The 23,512-nt window shown below is 35.7% G+C and overlaps 1 protein-coding gene across 2 annotated transcripts in view; it reads left to right on the top strand.

The window, feature by feature from the left end:
- LOC133520962 (TNF receptor-associated factor 4) overlaps positions 1-23,512 on the top strand; it is a 128,118-nt gene that overhangs the window by 75,564 nt on the left and 29,042 nt on the right. The window contains exon 1 of one of the 2 annotated variants that reach the window (XM_061855681.1): positions 8,299-8,841. The exons of the other annotated variant lie outside the window; for it this stretch is intronic. Coding sequence (XP_061711665.1) covers positions 8,644-8,841 — 198 coding nt within the window. The 5' untranslated portion in view covers positions 8,299-8,643. Of the gene's footprint in view, positions 1-8,298; positions 8,842-23,512 lie in introns of those variants that run through there. 2 annotated transcript variants of the gene reach the window in all.

Genomic DNA, 23,512 nt, shown 5'->3' with positions numbered 1-23,512 from the left:
ATCCGTTAATTTAAGTTATTGTTGTCGATGTTAAGTTTATGATGATGATTATCTGCCCCTATACAATAATAGACACATTATCATACATCATCAACATCTAACATGTCTCCCCTAACAATATTTGCTTTTCCCACAAAGCATTAATTTTATTGTTTTCCTGAATTTATCGGCTGTCACATTAGCGGCATAGCCCAGGATAATTAAAAAAAACACATGTTACCCCCTATACTCACACCAATTTTAAAATAGTTAAACTATAATCCATATTTATTTTATTATCAACCTTAGTACAATGACAAAAAGATTTAAAATTGAACAAAATGTTTGTGGCTTTTGTTGCTTTTTGATAAATGACTGTTCAATTGTTGTATTGTTTCGTTACTAATTGTTTTTAAGGATAAATTGGTAATATTTTCTATTGTCTGGGCCGGAAATTATTTTTAACCCTCGTTAAGTGCAATAAAGTGTTAATACCCTTATCCTCATTGAGGGTTCTTTATATTTGTTCTAAACAACTTTGTAAATGACATTGTTAAGAAATAGGGTTGAAAATCGGACACAATAAACTAGTTAAATAAATAATAATAATGGAATCCAAACACCGTTGCAAGACAGATCATTTGTTTGTGTGTCATTAGTTAATGAAGCACTAAAAGTGCCTACTTATTTCAGTTGTTCTCCTCAAGTTCCTCTAAATGACTCTTGAGAATTTGTCCTAAACCCAGTAGGTACCCCAGTGAAATGACGTATTTTTTCCTTAACAAAGTGTCCAACGGAATATGTAATTAGAGGCTATGGGAAAGATTGACTAAATGAAAATCTTTGCTTCAAGCTCATTTGAAGTATTTTACAAGCTTTTATTTTACTTGCGGCCCGATTCGAAGAATGATATACGATAACGATAAGCATTGGTTTAAATAAGTTCTCATTACATATCGTTTATATTTCGTATAATTGACAGAAGCAGGTCGATTCGGGCAACCAATGTGACTTTGACGTTAAAAATATCGTTAGATCGATCTTATTGGAATCTCAGCGAAATCGAAATAAACATCAGTCTTGGGAAGTCGTTTATTTACTTATAGATATTTTAAAGATCTTTCCAAGATCTTAAACGTGTCTTAATCATTCTTTCAATCGGGCCGTTGCAATGTGTTTGTTCGGGTAAAATCTTGCAAGTTAAATGTGACCCACTTCCCGACTTCTAATGCATGAGCTGAAAATTTTCATACTTACATATGTAAGTCGGGTGACAATGCAATATTATGGTACCATCAAGCTGATCTGGTGATGGAGACAGGGGGTGGCCATAGGAACTCTGAGATAAAACCGTTGTTTTATCACCTAATTGTGTTTGGGGTTTTTAGAATTGTCTCGATGAGTATTAATTGGACCCGGGTACGTCCTTAAACTACGTCCAAAAGAGAGGTATGGGCATTGTGAATGTCATCTCGCTTTGTGTGGTAGGGAACAGCCAGCGGATGTCATTCCAGATCTAGAGCAGAGCCCAACTGGGGACGTACCTCCACCTTACAGAAAACCGCAGCCAAATAACACTAGACCCTACTCATAGTGTTGTGTTCCTGCCGGTGAGTAAGGTTGCCAGAGCTCAACGAGGGGGGCGGGGTTACGGTCGGCAACGCGCATGTAACTCCTCTGGAGTTGCAGGCTACGGAGACTGCTTACCATCAGGCGGGCCGTATGCTTGTTTGCCACCGACGTAGTATAAAAAAAAAAATTAAAAGTACAGTCAGCAATAAAAACTTGTACCAAAAATGATTTTTTTGCCAATAACTTATTAAATAGTTTTTTTTATTTCGTTCGTTTCCATGCTTAACTATTGTAGAAATAACTGATTAAAATAGTAGATAAGTACATTATGAAGTGACCAATAACCAACTAGTCTTTACCACGACGATACCGCGTCATATCCACTTCTAAATGTTTGCGAAAAGAGATATTTTTTTGTAATCAATAGAACCAATTTTGTTTCTGTTATATCTTACTATAGGTACGAGAACTCTGAAAAATTACCATTAAAGGACTCATCCTAACTTGGTGGATTCCAATTCCTGGGATTATTTGGCAAACGGACCCCAGGCTCCCACGATTCTTGACTAAAAGCCGGGACAAACACGAGGAAGATGACAATCCTAATTCCTCTGGTTTTTTTTTGTAATGAATCAGTACGTTAGTTTACTGTTCCCGACGTTTTACTGTTAGTAATTACAAAATAATTAGTAATAACAAGCTGTACTGTTTTACTACTGTTCTCACGGTTATAAAATTATAACGACAAAATTATGTATAACAATAGGCGGTATATCATATCTCATGTCAATGACGAAAAATGACTGTGACCTCGTCTTTGCTATATAATAATAAGAATCGGGACAAGTCCTTGAAAAACATAATAATGCATGAAAACTTCTAGAATTTATACATGTTTACAAAGTATTTCCTCTATTTTAATGTAACCCTTTTCTTCATAAATTGAAGGTGGTCACCATCATTCGCTTGCCCTTATCCCATTCATTTGGGGTCGGCGCAGCATGTCTTTTCCTTCCATATCCTTCTGTCACCCGTCATCTCATCATGCACTCGCGTTCGTTTCATGTCATCTCTCACACAATCCATCCACCTTTTTCTAGGTTTTCCTCTCCCGTTCCATCCCTCCACATTCATTCGTAATACCTTTCTCGTCACATGACTTTCATCCCTCCGCATCACATGCCCATACCACGCTAGGCGATTCGCTCTTACTTTATCTATTATGGGTGCAACTTTCAGGCTTCCTCTTATATACTCATTCCTTATCCTATCCATTCTTGTCACACAACACATCCATCTTAACATTCTCATTTCCGCTACGTGCAATCTCTTTTCATCCGTCACTTTTAGGGCCCAACACTCTGATCCATACATGAGGACAGGTCTTATGATGGCTTTATAAATTTTACCCTTCAGTCGGAGGGGCATCCGGGCGTCACAAATTGTTCCCGTGACCTGTCGCCATTTCATTCATCCTGTGCTAATCCGGTTTTTCACGTCACGGTCAATATCGCCATCGCACTGCACGAGCGAACCGAGGTACTTGAAGTCTGAGTCACCAAAAGATGTAAAACAAAAAGATGCAATATTAATGTAAGGAACATCAATTTGAAGATGCCACACAGTGTCCCACTGGAATGTTGTAAGAATATATTTTTAGCAACGCATTAGGTAATCAAATTGATGTACTTAATGGACTAAATTCCTTAGTTATATTTGACCATTCTATTAAAATGGTTAAAATTATGCACAAAAATGGAATTTTCCTTTGTTGATTCGGGAAAGTTTATAAAAAATAATTATAATGAAGTAAATAATTATTACAGTACATATGGGGCTACTTTATAGCACTAGTGCGAGAAGTAGCATATTACGTTACTGTGTCGAACATTTAAAGGGCCATATGTACTGTAAAACGTTGTACGATACATGTGCGAATAGGTAATTCGCAACTCGTGTCGATTTAAAACACTCCCTTCGGTCGTGTTTTAATTTATCGCCACTCGTTTCGAATTTCCTATTTTTCGCACTTGTATCGTATTGTACTATTACAGGACATTCCTACACTAATATAATAACTTAATAAGCCCCACAGTAAGCTCAAGGACGCTTGTGTTGTTGGTACTCGGAGAACGATATTTGTAATACATATATATGTATATTAGTTATTACTACTTACTCCACGACTCGGCCTCTCATAAAATACCACCCATGACTCAGGAACAAATACCTTACCGGGCGATTCGAACCCAGGACTAGGCCAGACGGTCGTCATATAAGTAGGTAATTACAATTATAAAGATAATTATTAAGATTTTTGTATAGACAAAGGGGTTGTATTTTAAATTAACCTATGACATCCAAATCAATCAGGAACCTCCAATAACTGTCCCATGCACAACAGACGCGGCATTTTACGCTTTGCCTCGATAATTTATGAGCCCAGAAATAGTCTCCTCATTTCGGCTGCAACGCTTTTGACGTAAGACTAATTTCGTGTAGTCAACGACAAAATACAAGTTTTTAGCCCTTTGTCGTATGCCATCATCGGTTTTCACTGACGATTCGTGAGCCTTGGTGCAATGAGATAAGATCTATCAATAGTCAGTGAAGAAAGCTGTTGTTAGTACAATAATGAACTAAGACAGTTTCGTTGCATCAGTACCCCTAGTGTAAATATTTTCGACAGCGAAACGTGACGTACGCGTTTGCGTTAAGTGTCATTTTGTATGAGATTTTTGACTTTCCAAAACGTCCCGCTTGGCGCGTTGTTCAAAAACCCATACAAAATGAGCCTTAACGCAAACGCGTACGTCACGTTTCGCTATCGACTAAATTTACACTAGGGGTACTGATCAGTTAATGTGACAGTTAGTGCTTTAGATGGTGTGTAATTTGGGTATGGGAGGGTTAGGATACTTAGCATCGAACATAATTAGGAATATGTTTACGTATTGTTGATGTAGAATTTCAAACAATAGGATAGTGAACGTAGGGTAGTATGTGGGTTCATTTCGTGCAAAGGTGATACAATAATAATATGCGTGTGTTAAATACGCAATAGGGACCGTGTGCGTTGGAGGGTCTGCCATCTTGTGGCCTGAATCAGAACCATAAACATGTCACGTGTTTTCTTGTGCATAACAATGGTTCTGCCATCTTGTGGGCCACATCGAAACAATAAACATCACATTTGCGCCTCGCGCCATAAATCTGACGGCTCCTGTGCTGCCTCCTACAGTTCATGCACGCTCCCTATCACGCCCGAATGCTGTGAAATTATTTTTACACGGGTAAAAATTCATTCGCAATTGTATTTGTCTTTTGATGTCAAACATTTTACCTGATACTATTATATTCGATTAATGTATATTTAGACGTTTTTACTTAAGATGTGCGAGTCGTATATCGATCTTAAAAAATAAGTTATTTATTTATTTATTTAAACTTCATTGCACAACCAAAGTAAAATGTAGGTACAAATGGCGGACTTAATGCCAAAAGGCATTCTCTACGAGTGAACTATTGGGTCAAATAGAGACGATATACAAAAGGTGAACGAATACATATTAAAGTACTACATGTTTAATATACTTAAAATATTTTCATTGAAGCATTACGCGTTCGACATTTCTCATTCAGTTCCCTATAAGAGCTGTAACAAATATTAATGATTAGAGTATTTTAGATGTCCATATTAAAGAAACCTCTAAGATATATACTTTACGCTACGTCCAACATGCCTAACCTATCATAACCCAGTGCATCTTCAAACAGAAAGGGGTCGCTACCCCCTTTGTGCGGACCCCCGAGCCGGGCCACTCAGGCTCCTTTGTTCTCGGGGGTCCCTTGCAGTTGCATCAGGGGAGAAAGCAATTAGGGAGATTTGCCTGTTAAGATTGTATCTGGGCTCCCGTGGCGAGAGATATGGGGATGTAAAGCGCAATTTTCGACGTTTATGCTTGAAATAGTCTCTGATTATGTCATATTTTATATTGTTTGCCATTTGCCAGAAAGGAAGAGCTTGACCCCTTCTGATCCACTGACCTTCTGGAAGTGTACAAATACAAAGTTACAAACGCAAGAGTTAAAAGCGACGAAAGAGTTTGTACTGTTTGTAGACGGTCTTCCCTTAGAGGCGGTCTTCTCCACATTGACCTTACATTAGTTTAATTTCACAATGTTTTGCTAAAAACTGGATTTGATGTGGTAATAGGGAACTAGAGTATTTACTCGTATATGCATAGTGATTTATTTGCATAATAAGAAAATAGATTCGTTGGTACATTTAAGTTTAATTATTGTCTTTCAAGTTGTGTTGTTTGCCGTTAAAGCTACTTTGCCATTAAAGATCTCCGTTGAATCTCAAAAGCTTTCCATTTTTTAAGTGTTTCCTTGCCGCTGCGGGCGGCAGCTGCGCGCGCACGTGCGCGTTGCCACGGTGGGCTGCGCGGGCGCAAAGATCCGTGCCCGGGGGTCGACATTTAGCATAGCACTAGCTGCTTTATTAATATTATGATACATACCAATAAAATAATTAACGAAATTTATATTAATATTAAGGAATAATAAGTGATAACTTAGAACCTTTGTAAGTACGAATTCCAATCAGATGCTAACTTAAAAATTAAAAATAAGTAAACTTAGTACAAAACATACTTCATGATTACCATCCACAAAATTCTGTCAGTAACATTTGAACTTTCTGTCAAAAGGAAAAGTAGGTACAATACAATTCAACACAAATCCCCATTATTGCATAACCTAAAAATAACATTTACAGAAAGTAATTTATTTAAATGACAAATATTAGAGGATGGATCCTTTTCGTCTAACTGCGTCCAATTTAGGTACGCAAAAACTGTTTTTGATAGTACACCAATATATCATAATATTATATTTTCGGTAAACAATAGAAAATTATTTAAAATGCGATTCCAATAAAGTATGTAGGTGTCAATTATTTTGAAAATATCTACGAAGCCTAAGCTTTTTTTTAAATCAAATCAATGCAAATGTCATTAAAGTACCTACTATTTACCCTTACGTCAATTTTATTGCTATCCAACATATTTATATAATGCTGAGCCCAATACAATGCAATGTTAACAGCCAGCTCCACCAGTGTCGAGTTATTAATACATTGGCCGTTTAAATTCAAAATGTCCAAGTTTAAAACGGAGTCCAAGGGTGCCACCCCGTAATGAGTGTTATTTCGAATCTTTACGGCCGTCGCTAATTTCCGAGATGTGGGTCGAAGCCGAATGGTGTAAGGCCAAATGTTGTAAGTGACATGTAATTATGCACCATAATACTAACAGCAAATCGATATTATTAAAGGTTGGAGCTTAGACACGATGAATTTGTTGAATTTTAATACAGGGAGAGACCTAGGCCGGCTATTTGATTGTTAGTTAGGTGGTTCATATAAGGAAACAATGATAATTTGAATTTAATATAAATAATACTAATTAATATTAATTTTATGTACATATGTGCATGCACCTCCTAGTTTTAGTGTAGTTTAAGATATACTTGCTGTGCCCTAACATGGTTCATGTGTGAACTTGCCCTAATGTAATACCTGTTATGTACCACATGATTAATATGCAATAAATAAATAAATAAATAAATAAATAAAATAAACACGATATACATCAATATTGACAGTTGCTTGCAAGAAGTATGTCAAAGTCAAAGTCAAAATATTCTTTATTCAAATAGGCCTAGCAAAAAGCACTTTTAAATCGTCAAATTTTACAAATATCATCTTAATCTAAATATCAGAGCAATTTATTGATGCAGTTATTATTGTTCATGTTCATGGAGATTCAAGAGGCTTTTTACTTATAAAAAAATAATATCTAGGTACACTTATGTAATGTACTCGTAGAATAGGTATTTAGGTAAGAGCAAAGACCTTATTTATTTACCTCAAGTATTTTATATTAGATTTACAATTACTTAATCTACCTATAGCAGACGATTAATTATATATTACTGTTCTTCAAAATTCTACACAAAATACACCGTGCCGTGCCATGACAAATTTAATGTCCAGTAATATTATTGAAATATTTTTAAGGCGCTATTTGCGACTTATACGATATAATATAAAAATGTGACTTACGTCATTTTGCAGTCGCGGGGGATCTATGTGGCCAGTTATATTGGTTATTGTTTCGTCGCGCCAGCAGCTGCCGGACAGAGGTTTACTTCGCCACATGTCGGGCATAAAACTTCATAAATAACTACACACATGTTCTACATGTTAATACTGACATTTGCTTTAGGAGGTAAATATGGATATTAAAATAAGGCTAATTATTTATGTCAGGTTCATTTCAGCTATTTAACAGTTTACACCTACAATAAAAAAGTATATACTTGTCTACAAGTAGTAATAAAATAAAGTCAATATGTATAGGTAGATATAGATATGTTGTACTTACATACATATATGTAGGTAACTACCTCTTAATTCAAACAGTCACAAGTCACCCTACCTTACTTATTTTCAGTTAATGAAATCTACAAAACAAAACAAAGTTATAATTTCCTTAATTATTTTTTAATTTTCAGTGGGTAGAAAACTTGTTAAAACACATACATATAAGTAATATTAAAGTTATATTTCTAGATACCTTCATCAAGTAACAGCAAAATAACTTATTGTTACAATTACAAACTAGTAATTGTAACAGCTACTAGAAATATTAGACAAGACATCGCATAATTTATACTCAGTAGGCTGTAACTATCCAAGTTGTCATAAAAACGCTAGAAATGCGAAAGCCAATTCCTTATTAGCTCTGAACTTTACCGTAGGTACCAATTCAACTCAGGCTAAACGCGAATGCATATCAATAAACAAAAGACTGCACGGCTTGCACCGACGCACACACGCGCACTTACACCCACAATGACGTAAGTGCAGCTAAGATGCAGTGGACATACGGCCTGTCGGACGCGGCGCGCCCCACCAGTCGGGTCGCAACTTGCAGGCTGTCGTAGTATCCGGCATTCGGCCGCCGACCCCCGCGCCGGGCGAACGTGACGCGTTGTGAAGTGCAGTGTTCATGGACAGCCAACATGGTGCGTTCTCTGTCTCAGTGGACGAAGACCCTCAGCTTCCCGGCGAGGCTGTCGCCGAATCGCACTTCCAAGGAGAGTGTGGTCAACGTGCAGCCGGGCTCCCCTGGAGTGTCCCCGACTCCGAGCGCCTCCTCGCTCCCCCAAGGATCGGATAAAACAGTTTCCCCTATTCCCATCACGGAGATCAGTCAAATCGTAAGTGATTACTATACCTACCGTTCACCCTCCTAGAATTTTCATTAAGATTGTGATGCGATGCGTTTTGCATCTAAATAGGCGCGTTGCATTCGAATTTGATGACAAAACTTTTTTGTTTATAGTTTTTATGACTTAAATTTTAATAGAATTCATTTAAATAAATAATAATAACTAAATATTATAGGATATTATTACACAAATTGACTAAGTCCCACAGTAAGCTCAATAAGGCTTGTGTTGAGGGTACTTAGACAACGCTATATATATCATATACATATTTATAAATACTTAAATACATAGAAAACACCCATGACTCAGGAACAAATATCCATGCTCATCACACAAATAAATGCCCTTACCAGGATTTGATTGAACCCGGCACCATCGGCTTCGTAGGCAGGGTCACTACCCACTAGGCTAAACTGGTCGTCAATAAGTTACTTTACCCTTATATTTTCAATAAAACTATCTACTACAACTATGACTTACAATAAAATATGCTTAAATCAAAATATGTAATATATACATGGTCAAAATCAACAATATTTGATGAAAAGTTTGTCAAATCCTTGCAAAGGTAATTGTTTGAGCAATAATTGCCCAACGATATGTGAAAATGTTGTTAATACGGCTCTTACACCATAATCGATTAATATTGCCAAAAATGTCCTTTACGTCATCCAAACAAGGTTTAAGCATCAAGTTCACTTGTCAATGTATTTTAGAACGTGCCAAAATTCCATCGACGTGCTATTTGCTATCCTTCACCTTAATTTGTGATGAAGATGCCCAGGCTCATTAACTCTTCACATGGCGACATCACATTGTGCATTACTGGAGTAACGCAATTGTTTACGTCAAGGTATTCTGACGTTGCAAAGAGACTCATCATTAGGGTCCGAATTCAATTGGAATCTACCTTTTGTTATTGTTGGCACAATTCTATTTCGTCAAAAAACTTCAATGGAACTTTGAAGTCTTGGCACATAGCAACCGTCTAATAGTAATAAACAAGTTATTTATTAATACATCCTTTAAGGTGGTGGCACAGTTAGATCCACATCCCGAAAAGGTTTACTACGTGTTTCAAATCCGAATATGCATTCCATATTTGCGAAGCAATCCATAAAGGAAGTGAATCGGGAACAGATCCGACTAAATCTATGTCTGCGTTATAGAATGATGTGTCTGTTCAATGCTTACGCTTGGTGTACCTTGTCAAACAGGCGTTGGATAACGTGTTGGTGTTAAGTAACGATGGTGATGGAGTGTCGTGGTGTGCAGGGGCCGGTGTAACCGTTATGCCCCCCTTGCAGTTACCTTGGCAAGGCCGCTGAGATGCGAGTTTTTGCAAGCACATGACTTTCACCGCTGGAGACACCTTTCTAAATATTTCAGGCCTTTTGCTGGCATATGAAATTTTGTACATACCTGGCTAGAAAGCTCTTACTCTAAAGAAATGACTTACCCAATAAAATGCAGTTAAAAGGTTAGGTAGATACTTAAAAGTCTAGTTCTCTTTATCTCTAACCCCTTTATTCATAAACGTGTATTAAAGTTACGATGCCGCTGGTCATTGTTTGTCCCTGTCCATCATACGAATACATCGGAAAGGGACAAACGATGATCAGCGGCATCGGAAATTTAGTACACGTTTATGAATAAGGGGGTAATCTATCTTTTTAAATCTAGAGTGAATAGGCAATTTTACTCGTAGGTAAGCATGTTCCATCCTAGACTGTATCGGCACTTAACATCAGGTGAGATTGTAGACAAATACTTACCTTTTCCAATAAAAAAAATCGTTACATCTTGATGTCCTTTACGTCAATTTGAGTTGGAAACACTATAGAAAATAGGAACAAAACAATGAAAACTTTTTAAGTGGTACATCTAGCTAATATTAAGTTGACATAGGTAGTAAAAATGTTTATAAACTTTGTGTTGTGTGACATCGTGAAATCTAAATTGATCAGAGCATTCGAGGATATACTTCCTAATTAAATAGGTGTCTGGTGCACACGTAAATACCAATGGTAATCACTATGGTTTTACGCAATTTTAAATGTAGAATAAAACAATGAACGTAACTTTCATTGTACAACAGATAACTCCTTTGTGGCCATCGAATCACTAATTAGTAATTACGAAGATTTTAGATAACATAACATATGTAATTCACTTTCCCTCGTCTAAATACTCCGTTGTGTTGTAGTTTCCACAATAAAACACTGATCAAATTGCCGTTATACAATTTTCATAAGTGTTGTTAAATTATTTTAAACTTGACAATTAATTATTTGAGTGGTAGGTATGGTGTACACTTTTAATCTATTGATTTTATGACGATTATGAATTCCATTAACCTCGATAATAAAAACATTATTTACACTATTTTACTTTCGGTTATTGTATACTCAATGAATGTATCTAAAGGTAAATTACAAGCTATACCAAAAAATAACCATGTCATTTTCCAAACTAGAAACTCAGCTAGTGAATGGTAAAAAAACCGCTGATACAGATACTCGTATACCTATTACCGAATTTATTTAACTCTATAGCATCTCCTGCAGATATTGCCGAAATACATAACTACTTTTTATTGAGTACTAATATGTACTGAGTCTGAAACCAGTGTTAAGCAATTATCTAAAGTAAAACCGTAAGATATCATCAAACTAATAATTTTTACAGTACATATGGGGCTACTTTATAGCACTAGTGCGAGAAGTAGCATATTATGTTACTGTGTCGAACATTTAAAGGGCCATATGTACTGTAAAACGTTGTACGATACATGTGCGAATAGATAATTCGCAACTCGTGTCGATTTAAAACACTCCCTTCGGTCGTGTTTTAATTTATCGCCACTCGTTTCGAATTTCCTATTTTTCGCACTTGTATCGTAATGTACTATTTTAGGCCTCTAAAAGTAATGTATCTTACGACTTTTCGCACGAAGTCGTTTAATGAGTTTAAAAAGTTGTCACTCGCTTTTATGCTGATATATTGAGATTGGTTTTGAGCGGTTATTTTACAAAAATACTAAGTATTAACAATCACCCAGGGCACCACAATAACTTGTCAAGCCTCATGACAGTAAATGACACCGTAAATAAGAACTATAAAACTGAAGCCGTAAAAGAAAGCCATCAATAATCCGCCATTTCGGATTTATAGCACGCCGGCACAACGAATTAAAAAAGTTACATTTAAAAGTTGTTTAACGTTTCAGTTATTGACGATAAAGTTGTAAAGGTCGCTGTGCAAGTACATTGAACTTGACTCGAATGCCAGCGCTAAAATTATTCTTATTCTATTATAATTAATAACAGAAGCATTTCGATGTGCTATAATTACTAAATTATTAATGACATATAATAATTTCAGTCCACTGATAATAATGATCTGTCGAGCACATATTAAAGTGAATTTCATTAAGATTAACTGCTTTATGCAGTATCAACAAATGTTTGAAAAATAATACACTACAAAACAGTAACGGTCACTGTTTGAATATTTCTAAGTGTTGAAAAAACGATAAAAATAAACGAACAATTTAAGCTACTCAAAATAGTCTGTCTGTCTTTTCGGAACAGTAAAATTTACTTACTGTTTTGTTCGAAAGGCTCATATGGAACTGTTTAAAGCATTAAACGTTAATGCAATTTCAATTGTTTTCAATGGGTTTTTTCTCAGAAACTGTTTGAGAATGTTATGTTAACAAACAAATCAAAGAATAAAGACAAATAGCGTAAATTGTAAAATATATTAAAAGTTATGTACCTACCTAGTTCTTTATACCAATCGGTCTAACGCATTCAATAAATGTAATACATATTTTGAAGCTAAAGGTCATTCGTTGATGTGACCATCACCGCAAATTGTTGGTTGTCAATATGGATTGAACTTTTATGGCAGTAGCGCTTTATACATTACTGTAGGAAAGTACCTTTTGTTATAAATTACATAAGTTTTATTAAACTACTGGTTTGTTACGCAAAGCTTCATAAGCAGATGCTCGCTAGCACGGTGTGTCCAACCTGGCGAATTCCTTCATCGCATCGTGGAATGCGTTTGATTGCCATAATGCTGCCGTTAAACCTCCGGCTGGGAAAGGCAACGTTCTTCGATAATATGTACATTCACTGACATTCTGCGATATTGTGCACGGCTTTCACAAGTGCCAGAATTCCTATATAATAAATTGTCAGTATTAAAACGACAGATAAGTAAAAACAATAATAGGAAATAATAGGTAAGTGTATTTTATAGGGTGAGCAGACGCCCACGACTTGGTCTGCGTATGATGATGGTTGAAATGATAAAAACTATGGTATGTGCTTCCCCAAGACAGACAGAGTTACTGTTGTACTGAGAGTTATGTATTAACCTTAGTATTATAAGTTAATCATATAATTTAGATCTAACGTAAGGTACTAACGTTGAAAATGAGTGCCTCATTTCGCCGTTAAACGTAAGTTTGGCGAACCTAACACAAGTTTAAAATGTACCATACTATTTGTGATAATACAAAAAAAAACTTTTTTTTTTAAGTCTCGCCTTTTTTACACATATTTAGTGATAACGTGGCATTTTTTCGTCATTTTTACCTTATCCGACGTTTCAGCGTTACTTTCGCGTTTAAGTATACTTAATATTAGTAGGAATTACGTACTTAGTAGAAAAAAATCATACGATCGTTGAAATCCGTTTCTAAACATTATTTATAAGTTTCATAATGTTGGAAATATTTTATGTAGAGAGTCAAAGCCCTTTAATGTTTTTAACAACAGGCAACATTATAAACGACATGTCAAATCTTCAATACGTTATGAGTAAAGCACACGTCGTTAATGGACATCCCAGGCACTTTCTTTTAATCGGTCAAATGGCTTCGCCGTGATTCACATTATGCCAACTAGATTTGACTTTCACGAACTTGATAAAATATGGTTTTAATTTTTTAATGGACCTTAGCTTTGCTAACAGAAACATTAGTTTCGTTTTAAAGCTGTGACATTATTTTTCTTTGATATAGTTTAATGCGAGAACTTTTTTCTTATAGGTACCGCTATAAGCAACTTACACGACTATGTAGATAATCTTTTATCGAGTTACACTGAAAAGCAAACAATTCGGGTCACTACGTGCTACAAAACTACATCATATAAGTTTTCCAAACGAAATAATAGAATCATAAAACCTTCTTACTTTACAAAATATGTACCTTTTATATTACAGGTTTAATGATGCATTACAGTAAAACAAACTTATATCTTACGAGCTAATGGTAGAATAAAATCGAGAATGAAATCATAAAGCATTATTTCACACATCCACATATTTACGATTCGCTGTAAAACCCGTTCTATTTCCGACATGGCAACACTTTTTAACACTAAGACAGAAAGTGCAGCGGCCATATTTATTAGGTATTTTATTCAGTCGGCAAAACATCTGCGTGTCAAATTCCATAGTGCCATGTGCAGGCTCGGTGGGAGCGCAGAGCGCACACATGACTTGAAATATAAAGTTATGTAGATTCGAAAATGGAACGTCGTGCTTTGTTGGTTTTGGGTTGGCAGCTTGTCTATGCTTTTAACCATCTTTTGTGAAGATTGTAAGTTTGTTACACGATGTTTCGATGGAGTTTGATAAAAAATAATTAACGTTTATAACGATATAAGTTACAATAAATAAATAAATATTATAGGACATTCTTACACAGATTGATTGAAATCTTACACACTAATGTAAAATCATGATATAATTAACGTGTAATCAACTGCCCATAACGGCCTACTGTACGCATTTTTATAAATAAGGTATCTCATACATCTTTATGCTCCTTTTCTTTGTTACGCCATTTGTATTCCAATTATTCGTTGCTGTACATTTCTCTTAGAAGAGTGATTACCAGTAAAGAACCTCGATTATAAGACAAAAACTTGAGCTAACCTTCCACATATGTAATTAGTGTAATTAACCCCGTACAATATGAAGCAGTGAACCATAGACAAGGAAGGGTGTTTTTTTGTGCCGTCAGCTGTTCGTCAGTGTTGCGGAACCCGACACCCACTCTTACAAAGGGCATAAATAATAGAGATTTTGAACGGAACCTTTTTTTTTGCGTGTGGCAACAATTTTATGCTTTATTCTTGTGACGCATATGTTCCTTTTGTATAGGAGTAGGTAGATATATAATAATGTAGTTATTTGAAACTTTTTTATTTTACTTACCTATGTTTATCAGAATAAAAGCAAACCAAAGCATGCATATTTCAAAAATCATATACATACATGATAGATAGACAAACTGGCGAACAAAATATTTATTTAAAAGGTATTTTCAATACATATTTAACTTTCACGCGGCCTCATAATGAGCCCTATCTTAGTATTGCATAAAGTTATCAGATAAACCTTGCAAAAATCATCGCACACATAATGCCTCTTCACGATATCAAATGTCATCGCCGAGTAACGGATGCGATATACGATATTCCTTGTCAAGATATCAATATGACCCTCTCCATGCCGGATATAAAAAAATGATAAAAAAGGTTCCGGAATTTATTCGTTAAGAAAGGATGTCAAACGGTTAGAACTGCCGGGAGTTGATAACAATACATCATCCGTTTAGGGTAATCATATAACTAGAAACTACACAAATAATGTGTTTAAAAATATTATTCTACTTGGTTGTTAAAATATAAACGCAGCTTTTCTGTCATAAACAATATATTAATTAATGAAAGCACTGCAGCCTGACTACTGCACACTTAATAACAACGTACTGTATTAAATGAGACAATAAGTACACCCTTCTACAAGCTAAGGGCGTACTTGAAGTAGTTGTCCAGTGGCAAAACTAAAATTTAAACAGAGTTCGAAATTCGAAATTCCAAAACGGCACCTGCCGGGAGCAGATGTTGGCATAATGAAAGGAAGGCCATGCTTAAATGTATAAAATTTGGGCGCACGCACCAAGGACCAGCTGACGGTGAAAAAAAAGAATTTAGTACCTGGTTCGAGAGGAATCACACAATGCTTGTCGATCAGCTGAGCAGATGGTTTCCGAATTAAAAACCTTTCTGATTTGTACAAAGAATTATAGGTCGTGATGCACGCAGGAGTCAGGAATGTGCTTTGTGTTAAATGGTTTAATCCTGAAAAAGTTAGCAGTTGTGAAGTCATTAGTTCAGTTGTCATATATTCTTGCTTATATAGTTGAAATATTATTGTTGAAATGTAATTTAAATCTGGATCTTCAATAGGTTAGGTTGCTTTAAATATAACGTAAAAAACAATAATTCTAAACAAAATCAAGAACATCCTTGTTTAGATTATAATTTTTATGGAGCCATATTAAGCGACTCAAAGGTACTTGAGGTTTATTTATAATGGAACAAAAGCCCTTTCTAGTCGGAAGTCTGGTTCGTATCCCAACTGTTTATTATCCAAGTCCAAGGGAGCCTTCCCCCCTGTAACCTTTAAGTTGTAAACATACTTCAATGTCAATCTTGTTTTGTAAGAAGTGGGTGATGTTTCCAGCGTGTCTTTATCTGGTGATTTGTTTACTGATTGATAGTCCCATAAGTAAAAAAGAGGATATGTTCATGCTTATTTATATTTACGTAAATATGTAGTTTGAGATGGATTTCTGATTGGGATCTAATATTATGCTTCATTTAAATCGGATAGCAATTATAAAAAAGAATTTTGAAGCGATTTGGATCGTTTTGAAGAGGTAAAGTTTGTAACATTGTACGTTGATTTAATATAACCCATTATGGTTGATCCTTTCGGATGCCACTGTTATTTTGATAGGTTTTATGTTCAAAACCCTCAAACTAATAACGGGTCTTGGGATCCTAAAGCATTCCAAGCAAAAAAGTGAACAAAATTCAAATCACCTTTAAGTGGTCGAAACTTTAACATTTTTTTCTTAAATTAGTGGTCCCACAATGCAAGTTTTAAAATTTATAACTTTTTAATCACTGGAAAGGATTATAACGATCACATAATACTTGTCAGGGCATCATTTGACTTCGGATCAGTAACCGATGATAATGACGAAATTGATTTAATTATTGTATCGTTAGATGTAATTGCTAGGCGTGTTAATGATTATAATAATCATAAGCCTTTATTGTTAATGGAGAATGATTGGAGCGTGAAAGGGTAACGTACTTGCGCAGAAGTGATTATTCCATGAGACGCCAGTCTGTTTGAACCTGTCTATTTGAGTGCTACCAATAATAGAGTACAAGGAGCAGACATGATTAAGGTATCGAAGGTGCTTTATTCGTTAATAGGCTGTCAATAACCAATGGCTGAAGACTTATCCTATTAGTCGTCGGCTACTTAACTTTAGCAGCTTAATTGGACATGACAGTGCTTAAGTTGTCAGTCTTTTGTTGATTCATCGATCCCATGGGAACTTAATAACGAATAGCTATTATATAAAGCTTGGAAATTATAAAAATGTTGTTTTAGCTCAATCTTGTCAATCTACGTCACCCGTTGTTTTCATTCTTACTTTTAAATATAATTCTTGGTTGTCTTCAATAATATTACGTGCTTTGAATTTAGTCCATAATGTGGTTCTGACTCATTCGTTGTGTCAGTTCTTTTGACATCAAAGTTGTTTCAAAAATGTTATCAAGCTAAGTGCTAATCTAATTTAGAGCTATTAAATACTATCGTTTCATTAGATCTCTTCAGTATGTCTGAGCACGGAAGCATCACTGTTAATTTATCTGATGGACCCACATTTTGTTGCATGACAAGAATACTTATTCCACGATTATATCTTTTAGGGATGAAGGGTCATTTAGTTTAATTAAAATTTTGATGGTGGTGCAGTGTAGGCGGTTGATATCTTAATTGTTGGTTAGGCTACATTAGGTGCATGATATTAAATATATTATTAAAATGGTATTGCAAGTCAGATCCGATCTGCAAATAACCTGTAAAACTTGAATCTCCTAAAAAACTGGTAAATGAGTAAGATTACTTGTTATACTTGGGATTAAACTAACAAATCAGATAAACAGTGTATATAATACAAGTTATTCTAAGTTTTGAAATTAAAAACAACACAAAACCCTTTATTATCCTCCTGATTAGATAGACAGAAATGAATATGGTCAAAAATTCATAAATACCGCGGTAACGGTGGTCAAATATTTGAGATGCGATCACAAATTACCCAAACAAAAATTGTTTTTTTATCGATCGAGATCTTAGCTCATTTAACTGGGTTCCAATTATCCATATGGCCGCGACACTCAGTTGGCCGGATGTCGGGTAATATTTAAAAGTCGTACCGCATTACGCACTTGATTTCCGTCGTCCTTCGCCGCTCCTTCGGCAACGTCACAATACAATTTATACTTTTTAACAACGTTAATAAAACACGAATTACTTCGTTTATATTCTACAATGTTGCCAGTACCTATCCATTAGTGGATCCTATAGTTTTTATTTAATCCGTGGGAGAATGCCTGATGCGTAACGAGCGTTTCAAATTGTCGAATTTTATCAATTCGAAGGCGAACGAAATTGTGGTGTCATTATTATTTAAGTATGTTGAAACGTTTGAGATATGTCTCATTGTCAAGGCAATTTGGGCTGCGATTTAACGGTCAAGTAATCGAGTAATAAATATCTTCATTGTTTAGTTTTTTAGCTCTCAATGTCATGGCTCTTCTGTTTGGATACGCTTGAGTTACCGAGAATTTCCATAAAAACAGACGTGGATAGGATTAAACAATGGTGTCATTCAAACATCAAACCACAAAGATATCGTCCGAGTGTTAAAAGCAAGAAAACTACTATAAATAGTTAGTGACCATTTTCCTGGTTTGAAATCTTACGACCCTCATCAAAATGTAGCTTTTATGGATTCAAGTTGTGCATATTACGAAAATATGTCATCAATGCAGATAGGTACATTCTATCGCAATGCACCGGTTTGTCCACATTTACCAAGAGCGCTTTAAGTGAAACTACTTAACCTTTATCTAGGTCTATCTGTTCTGAGGTTCTACGTCAGATCATCTTTATCATATTAGATCTAAACTGATTATGTTAATAACTTAATCGGTGAATTAATTCTTGTATAAGTAGGTACTGAAGCTCATAAGTTCTAACGTTTGTTTACCTACGTATCATCTGAAGAAACGTAAAAGTGACATAGCAAATAAATAATAACATTATTCCAAGATATAGATCTGGATAAAAATCGACGATGGGCATTAGTCATTACTGGTTTAGTCATCTTGTTGTTATGCGTGCCCGCACCTCGGTTTAATTTATTGACCCTGTAAGTATACGGGACGCATTCGGAACGAATCGACCAGAGAAGAGACATTATGCAAAAAGATTGATTCTGTTGAAATTATCACCCCGAAGTATTGAAGTTTATAATGATCACGGATCTTTGAATTAAAAAAAAGTTTTTGTTTATCTTCTAATAGCGTATTATTAGAAGATAATAAACCAAGTCTTAGTCTAACTTTTGCCACTTGCAACTTATTAAGTAATAGATAATGCCAATGAAATAGCTCGTATGTAAGTACTTGAATTTGAAGCCAAACGTTGTGACTTTCCTATTTGATGATGATTTCAACAATTTTACATTTTAAATATTGATGTAAATATCAAAAGGATTGCTGTAACAATCCTTGCGATAGAAACACAAATCAAAGCCAACTCCCGCGTTTATTTGATTACATCCGCCACTTTTTATGCCAAATCGCTGTCGCATTCGCACCGCCATTGTGTTCATTGACCGTAGACAACCTTGACTACCAACATTAAAACAAAAACATTTAAATCTACCAACACAACAATTTAAATTTCGCGAAACTGGCAACCCAGATAATTTTCCCACGAACCATACACGCGACTGTTTTGTTTTCAAACTTAACATATCCGTGCCTGAGGCGATTTAAAAAAGTAAAACGTCATGCTTTCGTTTGATAGTCGTTTGATTGCCGGTTGGCCCGTGGCAGTCTATCATTAGTGTTATTAACCGTGTTCCACAGATGCGTAAGCACTTTTTGACGTGTGTAAGTACCGTGATTTATTATCACGCTCTAGACAAATCGCTGAGCGTCCATATGCTGTACTTCTGTTTAAATTAGACCCTTTTATTCGAGTGTTTTTTTCTTATAAATGCACCACACTACATACACTGTAATACGTTCATTATGTGCCTAGTAGTGTCTGTCCGTACACTTGTTACGTTTAGTTTTTATTGTCTTCCATATACGACAGATTAACGAATCGTCCCACGTTTGTTATTTAGAACGTTCGATGTCATTCATAAACATATTTTTATGACTTAATCATATCAATTTAAATATTACATGCTTTTTTAAGACTACAGTTTAGTTCAGTATAAGAATAGGAAGTAATTTTTGCAAAGAATAAGTTGAAAAATCCGTTATAAAAGGTAGGCGTTTCATTTTAGCACACCAATAATCTTACCACATATATTTTACTAGTGTGTATACCTATGTTACCTAGCTTTTGGCGAACAAGATCATACAAAGAAAAGTAATTTAAACCCATATTAGTTTGACGCAATCTCCTTTAAACGTGGCGTTAAGTCCGCAAGAAAGGGAAACGACGCATAGGAGCAAGAATTTAATGCTCTTTTTGCTTGAAATATTCTCATTTTGAACCAATCGAGTTTAACCAGCTGAACCAATATACCGAAATCTCTGTATCCATAATAACTACCGGTATTATAGAGAAATCTTAAACTGGTTGGTCTCTGAGTCAACGCGGGTCGTTTGAAACAATCTTTCTTGTTTACCAACATCAAGACGGGAAGATTTTGCAAGCCTACTTTAAAAACCGGTTAGCTCTTCAAGTCGCCTTCGTAAAGCTTTACGTCTTTCACTTTAAGAGCTAGACTGTTTGTAGCTATCATTACGAAAGGAAGTGTCCTTAACGTATTAGTTTGAAATGTTACAATGGCTTGGATAATGTGCGCGTTGCTCCGAGTTCTAACTTGTTGGGAGACGTGTCCGGACAGGTTGAAGGCTCCTCTTATTGTATCAACTAGTAGTCCATATCTACCTAATTGACAATGCATAACATTATCTTCACTTTAGTTTTGCAAATCTCCTTGAACTTTTTGACATCAGCGGTTAGAACCTATCATTCAAACGATGGTCTCATACAATTATTTTTTAAACACACGTTACTTTCTGGTAGGAAGCGGTTATATGGTAGTATATGGACGCCTGAATCTCACAGGACACTTCATTATTCTGGGTAAGATTTAAAACCTTTCGCATTCTGCTTTAGAGGTTAACAAACCGCACACCTGAAGCCTATCAATCCGTCAAAACTGTAAATATTTTCTTTATTCAAACGTGTTCCACTCGGCAAGCTGATTAGCGGCCTTATAAGGCCTTGCGTAGGCGCATGGGTGAGGCATAACCTCCCGTAAGCTCAGGTGGGTAAATTGGGCAATTTTGCCACTCTTCCGACGGTCGGTGTCAAGTTGCAACGTGTATCATTAAAAATAAAACGGTTAACAACGTTTAATTCGAAATTCAAAATTTATTCTGCGAGTTCCTCAAGGGTTCTTGTACAAGTCCATATTTCTTCGGTTGAAGTTACTCAGCAATGTGCAAAACAAGTTACGTGGAGTTCCTATATGAGCTTTTAGAGGTATGTATTTATATTGTTCATATATTGTTTCTGTGCAACTTCGTATCTTGTTAAAATGACAATCAAGTCATTAAATATGAAAGCCCCTAGAAATCATAACACTAGTTACGAAGTGGCACAGACGATCGGAAATCAAGCAATACCATTAGTTATAATTCTCATCTCTTTCCCCTCTGCTGGATGTACCAATGCTATTGGTTGATTCATTCCCGCACGGCTCTTGCATCTCCGCTTCCGAGGAAGGGCAGCCTAAAATTCCTTCGCCGTACATTGAATCCATAAAACTATACCTATGAACTAATGCAGAAAAAATCTGCTTCTGCTGTTAAAAGTAATGAAATAAACGTTTTTGTATTTGTAAAACTAGTCAGACCAAAATGATTTGAGAGCGATTTTGATAGCTCAGACACCGGAAGTGTTATTTTAATCGTCAAACTTCTATGAAATTACGACGTTCGCTTAACACTTGCAAAGGTTGGGGGGCGTCCATTAATCGCGTCATACGTTTTTGGCTTGTTTTAGACCCCCCCCTCCCCCATGGTGATCTTTGGTGATATTTTCAGGACCCACCCCCCCCCCCATCCAATATGACGTGTATTTTTTTCGATAACTAAAGAACAGTTTTCTAACAAATGAACCTAAGTACACGTGAAGGATTATTATTGACTATAATACAGTATAGTACAGATGAAAAAAAAAATACACGTGATACGTGTCCATACCCCCCCGTCCCCTGTGGTGATCATTGGTGATTTTTTGCTGACCCCCTCCCCCCCCCTATACAATATGACGCGATTAATGGACGCCCCCTTGGGCTATCAAAATCGCTGCCAACTTAGCTTGGTCTATCTCTATTATACCAAGTCACAGGACTCACAGGTAACCAAATGCCTTGTTGCGATTCCTTTGAAGGTGGGCGTATGTTAGCTTGCATTACCTTTCCTGGAATGGCTGGGATACTATCAATTATTTAAAATTGTTTCAACAAATAGGCTTTCTATGTTTTACTCAAATAAATTTAGGGGTGTATGACAATAGGGTTGTTTCCAATTTTTTGAAATGCTTGTATTACGTTCTATATTACCTAAAAGTTGCTCTAAAATTCAACTTTTACTTATACTAAAAACGGCTTTAAATATGTTAAATTAACAAAATATATTTTGACAGATGCTTTCGCGCCCAAAACGCTCTTTGAAAATTGTGTGACGTCACAGTTTACGGTTTGACACATAACTACATACACACGTAGAAGATACGAACTGTCAACTGATATTTGGCATTTGTTGTTTATCGCCTAACTGTCAACAGTGTCAATCCGAGAGTTGTGACGTCATCAGAATCTTCAATAACGTTTCGAGTTTGGTCACGTGACGTGTGCCAAAAGATATTTTAAATTCAATATTTACAAAAATATGGTCATTACAGGTCCCCTAAAAGTAGTTTAACATGTTCTTATAATCCAAAAGAATTTATTGGGATACAATTCTGCCCTAAGATTTGTAGATGGAAACAACCCTATTGCTTTAACTTTATATACAATGACTCGCAGTTTCATATTAGTAAAAGTGGGTCAAAATCGTCGCAAATTTGTTTGCATATTTTACTTACATCGAGCCAAATCGGCACCAAAACCGGTCCAACGAGTTTTCTTTGTTTGATCTTCGTGTCAGTGTAATAAAAGTAATCCGACCTTTTTTCTGACTATAAAACTTAGCAATAAACGTGATATGGTACTAAACTGTAGAATTAACCTTTTGTAAAGAGCGTGTTACATGGCAATATCCACTAGTCTAACAGGCCAATTCGAATGTACACTGACATCAGAATGATATTTTAATCATGTTCTTTAGTTAATTAGTTATTGTTTCGTCTCGCCCGCGCCATTATATTTATAATAATCGGCCTATAAACTAAGGCAAAGCGTAGTCCAAGTCATATTTTCATAGTAATTTTTCCTTTATAATGA

The sequence above is a fragment of the Cydia pomonella genome, chromosome 9 (assembly GCF_033807575.1).
Source record: "Cydia pomonella isolate Wapato2018A chromosome 9, ilCydPomo1, whole genome shotgun sequence".
Taxonomy (NCBI): Eukaryota; Metazoa; Arthropoda; class Insecta; order Lepidoptera; family Tortricidae; genus Cydia; species Cydia pomonella.
The sequence above is the reverse complement of the archived record's forward strand: the minus strand, read 5'-3'. Positions and strand labels throughout refer to the sequence as shown.